This window comes from Populus trichocarpa, chromosome 5 (genome assembly GCF_000002775.5).
Source record: "Populus trichocarpa isolate Nisqually-1 chromosome 5, P.trichocarpa_v4.1, whole genome shotgun sequence".
Classification (NCBI taxonomy): Eukaryota; Viridiplantae; Streptophyta; class Magnoliopsida; order Malpighiales; family Salicaceae; genus Populus; species Populus trichocarpa.
This window is the reverse complement of record NC_037289.2, coordinates 1626591-1633911: the sequence shown is the minus strand read 5'-3', so window position 1 is coordinate 1633911 and position 7321 is coordinate 1626591. Positions and strand designations below refer to the sequence as shown.

Genomic DNA, 7321 nt, shown 5'->3' with positions numbered 1-7321 from the left:
CTCGGTTTATCATGTTCATGAAGCAAATCTGAGCATTCATTTTAAATGGAGTTATCTTGCAGCGATTAATATTGCCCTTGATTTGATCTTTTGAGCTTAGAACAGGAGAAGATTTGCTCACTATGTTAACTATTTTTAACTTTCATTTCTTGGGGTAGATTGACAACAATTAGAGTGCACTTGAGCTTGGATTGACATGATTTGACAGTAGTGCCATTGGTAATGTGATATCAAGCTTGTGCTATAAGAGGATTATGCTATAAATGACTTGGGCATGAGGCGTGCATAAAATCTGAGCACAAGTGATTGAAAGGAGTGTCCCCCCTGAGACATCTCTTTCTTTTGATAGACAGAAGAAGATTCACAGGGAGGTGGGCACAGTTATTGCTGTATTAGACTGCTTGTTCATGTTCTTTGCAACGTAGCTTTTCTGGACTCTCCATAATAATATACACGCACTTGTGAGTTTTGGAAACAGATCTTGAGGTGTTGCAACTGTGATGTGAAGCTTCAATTCAAGAACCTTACAACCTGGTTTTTTAATCTTTCACAGATCCAGAGAAGTTAAATAGTTTTCATTTCTATGCAATGCATCAAGTTCTCAATCACTGCAACTTGGAACCTAACACAAGATGAGTTCTTCATGAATATCTTCGGCACTTCTCCACTGTTCATATGCACAGTAAAAACATAGCCGTCACCCTCAATCCAAAGTCTAACTCGATGAAATACCCAGATCACTAGGCTATTGTGTCAACTCGTGGGTCATTAGATTAATATGAATTAATTTTAAAATAGTATTACTTTTTATAAAAAAAAATTAAAAAAATATTTATAGTGTTTTTAAAATATAGTTTGTATATTAGGTAAACTTTATCTTGAATTGGAAAAATAAGAGGTTTTGTTATATACGAGAGGGACATCAAATCAATAAATTTTGATGTTGGAGAAAAGATTTGGAGAAAAAATATAAAATTAATATATATATAATATGACACTTGACACTTGGTAAAATTTACAGAGCAATTAATTTCTTACGAAATAATTATCACTGTACATATCAAATTTTACAATGATCTAGCAATTTTTTTCACTAATAATTAATAATAAATTAGATATAGCCGACCCGGTTAAAAATATTTTCTTCTGATTTTGATTAGCACGAGTAAAAAAAAACAAAGAAAACAAGACGATGAAAAAGAAAAGGAAGATTTTTTATTTCTAAAAAAAGAATTATATATATGTAAAATAAAATAAAAATATATAGAGAGAAAAGGTTGATAAGAGACAGCTGGCATTGGAAAGGTTAGTTCTGGGACGCGCAAACACCGTCTATCATGATCTGTAAAAGGGCCCCGCATTTAACGGCTTCGTTCCCGTCACTTCGGCGCTTACCCTGTTGGTTACGCCGTTTAAGAAAAATTCTTCTAGCCGTTGTTCATTTTGAATGTTGTTTGGCGGATGGTGAAGTCTCTCTTTCCCTTTGATTTTCCCATTTCAGCGGCCCTTTTGCCTGTAGAATTGCTAGCACAAATTCTTTATGGTGATGGGAAATGGCTTGGCAATCTAATATTCTCTTAAGCACATGCATTTATTTCTTCATATTTTTCTATACAGAAAAGAACTATTTTATTCGCATTTTGGACACAAATTTCTTAGAACATAAAAAAATACATTTATATCATTAAAACTTTTTGGAATGTTATTTAACTTGGTATAACAGTCAAAGCTTAAAAAAAATCATATCTAGCTCTTTGATTGATATTTAGATAGTTTGTCAACCTCGTGACTCGAGTTATGGACTCCATTTGGTTTAATTATTATTTTTTCATTATACGATGGAAAATATAAAAATTAATTTGCCATCAACCAAACATCGAGTGATAAGAATAAATAAAAAAACTCACATTAAATGAAGGAATTGGAGAAAAAAAAAACAAAACATGTAAACAAAAGGGTTAAAAGATCTTGGCTTGACTCTTTGATTAATATTTAGTCTATCTATCAAACTTGTGACCCGAGTTATGAAACCTACGGAGTTAATTTCTTTTTTTTACGATAAAAAATCCAAAAATTAATCTACCATTAATCTAATACTGAATAATAAAATTAAATAAAAACTTCATGCTAGATAATGAAAATAGAAAAACAAATCAAGAAAAAAAAGTTTTGTCGCGTTCACCTGGGCTTGTTCGAAAGAGCCAGGCCAGTAACCTTAAGGGAGACCTGCGTGTTTGGCTTATGTTTTTTTTTTTTATAAGGGGTGGATAACATGTTGTCCATTCTTTTTTTTTTTTGGGAAAAACAAACAAAGATGACAGATCACTTGTGTTTGTTTTAGAGAAAATGGTGTATACACCCCCTAAAACTTAAATTCACAACCTTAGATTTGCCTTGCACGCTGACCACTTGCCACAAATTTGATTTAAAACAACTAAAACAATATATTAAATTGTGTATAATATTCAAATGACAAGTGAATTTAACTCTTATTGTTTTAGTTATGCTTATAATTTTTTAAATTAACAAATAAAAATTATTTAGAATATATTTGGTTGTTGTCTCATGATATAAATAACGTGTATGTTTAAGAATATAAAAAACATGTCACTTTAATTTTTTAGTTTTAAAAATATAAAAATTTATTCATCTCGTAAATATATTATCAATAACAATACAATATGTTGTTTTTTTTATTAATTAGATTGATATGTTTGAAACGGGAATCATTTGCACTTAATAGAATTAATGAATGTGTAATATTGATCGTTGTCAAATAAGATAACTATCTAAAAAATTTAAATACGAATACACGAATTGTGTTTCTAAAAAAATTTAATTTTTTTTTTAATTTTTTGTGTGTGCTTGTAGATTGTTTTGATGCTTTAATGTTAAAAAAAAATTTATATTATTTTAATATATTTTTTGAAACAAAAATACTTTAAAAATTAACATTTATCATTATTCCAAACAATTACTAAAACAGAAGTGTCCAAGAAGAAAAATCCATTAAACAAGTGTTAGTTGACGTTATGTTGATTGCTGGGAAGGAAAAACGCGCTTTAAGTAACGTTAACGGATACTTGATGTAAGTTAAAATGGAACTGGACCATGTGGGAAAGAGAAAACGTGTTTCGGTTAAGATTCTTGAACGAGCTTGAAGAAACGATAAGTGCGGGTGTGTTTGGCATTTTATAGCTTTTGCTGGTATAAAAAATTATAAATTATAATTAATATTTTTTAAAAAAATTTCCAGTGAAACTCATGTAAAATTAGTTACAGTATATATTAATTAGTTACATTTTCAAATATATAATTGGGGGCGAAACAGAAACAAATACTGCATCACATAAAAAAAAAACTTACTTTCAAAATATAGTTATCAAACAAACTTGGTATAAGTTGATTAAAAAAAATTAATGAATTATTGTGTCAAATCAAAAGTTATTGAATCAACTCAAAGTTTATATTTTTTTAAAAAAAAAAGTAATATTATTTTATTTTTTAATTATTTAATTTTAACTTCACCAAAATTTAATTAAATCAACTCCGTGTGTAAAATTCTAATAACTATAACTCTAATTTCTCTTAATTTTAATTTCCTTTTCTCCTCTCCCTCCCTCTCCCTACCAAACTACTATAGAAGAAGGAGAGAGAAAAAAAGACAAGCAGCTACGAGGAATATGTCCATCATCTCTACGAGGTTGACATCTTCATTCTTCCCTTTCATACTTGCTGTCAGTGGGCAAGCATTTTGGTGGGATTTGGTGCCAAACTTTTGCCAAGGGCCTCCATAATATCTCCTTCCCATTTTAAAACCCAAAAAAATTTATTTTTTTTTATTAAAATTTAATATAATTTATATGTTTTGGATCGTTTTAATATATTAATGTCAAAAATAATTTTTAAAAAATAAAAAATATTATTAGCATGCATTTTATTTTTATATTTTTGTACGAATCCAATGACACTGATATTTTTACCAGTTAACTATGCATTTTTCCATAATAAATATTTTCATCTTCAATGCTTTCGTTTCTTCTGAGCCATCAATTCAAGCTTAGTTGGAATCCATTAGCAATGAAGGGTCGATGCACTAAACCTTGGCTACTAATCATTGACCAACATAGTTCTAAGCACAGCAGTATAAAACAATGATAACATATCTTTAATCTTTCAACCATTTGTATTAGAAATTTATAATTTGACCCGGCATTCCCATATATTATAATTAAGTTCCAAACATGCATTCTTGTGCAATCCACACAAAATCATGAGTTGAATTGTTCTTCTGAAAAAAAAAAAGTAGTTTATTTGTATAGAATATGAATATATGATGCAAAAAAAAACACATAAAAAGGTCAGATTTCCAGAACTATTAGCTGTCATATTAAACCTAAAAATAGCTAGGGCAGGGTTTTCACAAAAAAAAAAAATAACAGAAAGTCGACCCGGCATGACTCAGTTAAAAACCCGAGTTATTAACAATTCAATCAACATTTATTGACTTTTTAATTTTTTCCAAAACAATATTGATTGAGTTTTCTTAAAAAAATTGAACTAACCCGGATCAATACGTCTAACTCGTGAAACAAGAGGTTTCGTGAAACAAGGGGTTTAGTGTCTGTTTGACAATGTAGTAGAATCTGTATTTTAAAGTGTTTTTCACTTTAAAATTAATTAAAATAATATATTTTATATTTTTTAAAATTTATTTTTAATATCATGATATCAAAATAATTTTTAAACATAAAAATTAAAAATTAAAAAAATCTTTAAAAAACACTGTAAAACCAAATTCCAAACACCCCGTTAGTTTGATGCTGACTGGCTGACCGGCTGGTGCCCTAGCTTAATCCTTGTAGTTAGTGGCTGCCATGAACTTAGATAAAGCAATGGCAATTTGGTAAATAGAACGAAACATCAAAGTCAATAATGAATAGTTGCCCACTTACAAGTCTTCAACTCGGCAAGCCCTTAGCTGTTGTCTTACCTCATGAAGCGAAAAGAATAAAGAAACCTTATAAGCTCATAGACACATCCAGCACAGTACCATCCCTGCAGAGAGAGAAAAGAAGCCCACAAGAAACCATTAATTCAGGAAAACCTAGCTAGAAAGAGAGTTTCTTTGTCTGTATTCCTTTTCAAGAAATGGCAAAGAGGAGTTCTTGGTTCTTGATTTCAGCTACAATCTTGATCTTGATGGCGATGGGCTTATCATCCACCGTTCAAGGAAGTGGGGATCACCATCTGGGGTGGATTCCTGCCACTAGATCATCAGTCTGCAAGGGGTCTATAGCAGAGTGCATGGCTGAGGATGGAGAAGAGTTTGAGATGGACACAGAGATCAACAGGCGTATTTTAGCAACTACCAAATACGTCAGCTATGGTGCGCTTCAGAGGAACAATGTTCCTTGCTCTAGGCGTGGCGCTTCTTACTATAACTGCCAGAGGGGGGCCCAGGCTAATCCTTACAGCCGTGGATGCAGTCGCATTACAAGGTGCAGGAGTTGAATTTTATTTATTTACTGATTTTTTTTACAATTTTTTTGCCTTTTTTACATTTTTTTTTTAATGGGTTTGATTGTCATACTTGAGGGGAAAAGACAGGGAAAGGAGTCGGTGGTGTTGGGTCTTCGATGTTATTTCTTGATGGAAAAATTGTTGTCATAACTATATTTGAATGTCTTTGTAAAAGATTATTGTTAAGTATTACTATTATTCTTTTTTTCTTCTTCAAGTAGTTCTCTTAGATTTGTTAATTTCGGTGGAAAGATCTGTGGTTTAAGTTTGATTGATTTTAAATTTGGATATGTGCAATTTCACTCTCTTTAATTCCCTTGGTCAATTTCTTTTCTCATAAATAACTCTTAATTATTGTTGAATTGTTGGATAGGGTAGCAATTTATGCCTAAGGATTTTTTACCAGTGAGTGTTTTTATGTTTTTCAATCTAAAAATTGATTTTTTAGGTATTTTTGCATAATTTTAATATATTAATATTAAAAATAAAAATATTATTTTAATATATCTTCAATTAAAAAAAACGTATACATGGTAATATCAAATACAAACTAAATTTGAGCCCTGTTTATTATTGTTATTATAGAGGTTTTTTTTTCATTCTTGGTTCCTGCTTGTTGAGAAATTGTAATATTCTATCGGGACTTGTGCGTGAGCATGAAAATTCTCACCGCTGACTGGTAGCCTTCTTAAGGGGGTGTTTGGAGTGCGTCTGTGTATATATATATATATATATATATATCTTTTCAAAAGCTTTTAAAAAAATAATTAAAGATTAAATTGAGTAGGGTTAATTTTGCCAACCCGCAATGTAATTTTAGGTCGGGTATTATAACTATATACGTCTATAATTGATGAGAAATTAAAGCCCTTCACGTGAGAAGTGATCGGTTGAGAGGGTGTTTGGTAGTGTGGTAGTGGTTGCTTTTCAAATAGTTTTTCGTGCTGAAATACATGTCAATGATGTTTTTTCATTTTTTAAAAATCATTTTTGACATCAGCACATCAAAACGATCCAAAAAGTACAAACCGCACTTAATTTTAGCAAAAAAAAAAAATTGAAATTTAGTGAGAAGCAGGTTGAACCGCAGAGCCAAACAGGCTAACTTGGGTTGTTATTGTGACCTAAGAAAATTAAATGTGGAAGCTCGTATTGTTAATTCTCTTTCTTTTCTTTAATTTCTTTGGGTGGCCAAGTAGTAGTGTTTGTTAATGATTGGTCTCCTTTGCCAAACCACGAAATTCTTTCCAATGATTTTGCTTTTACATTGTTGGGATTTCATGTTTCAACTTTAGTAAAAGGTTAGAGATTAGTAGACATGTTTGATTTTTTTTGAATTTTTTATTAAAATAATATCGTTTTGATTTTTAATATTTTTTTTATTGAGTATTCTCACCCATCCATCACCCGAGGCGCCTCGAGCTGAAATTAAAGCTTTTCATGGTTGGGTTTTAGATAAAACATTTATAGAGTTGATGCATCAATGAGAATTCAATGTTCTCAATGGATTGGTTGAATTATTATTATAGTTTTCGATTGAACTCAATTTGAAAACAATAACATGTGATGTGATGCAAATATCTAAAGGGGTTTTTGGTACGGATGTATTAAGGATTTTTTGGAAAATTAATTTGATACATTTAAATATTTTTGTGTTTGATTGCTATGTGTTCTATGCATTAAATTGTCCATGAAATTAGAGTTGTGATAGAAAAAAAAAAAAAACTTGAGATGACAGGCACCTATTATTTTCCTAAATGCCCCTTCCCCTTCCACTTTTAGATTCATTTTAATATGT

The 7321-nt window shown here is 30.4% G+C and overlaps 1 protein-coding gene across 1 annotated transcript; it reads left to right on the top strand.

Moving 5' to 3' along the window:
* The first annotated feature begins 4981 nt into the window (after nucleotides 1–4981).
* On the top strand, nucleotides 4982–5733 carry LOC18098674 (protein RALF-like 33). Its single transcript, XM_006382424.3, has one exon. It carries the CDS (start codon nucleotides 5152–5154, stop codon nucleotides 5512–5514), a length of 363 nt encoding a protein of 120 aa, XP_006382486.1. The 5' UTR covers nucleotides 4982–5151; the 3' UTR covers nucleotides 5515–5733.
* Nucleotides 5734–7321: the final 1588 nt, after the last annotated feature.

Coding starts and splice junctions, on each gene's coding strand:
- LOC18098674 (XM_006382424.3), top strand. CDS start 5,152: ATGGCAAAGAGGAGTTCTTGGTTCTTGATTTCAGCTACAATCTTGATC.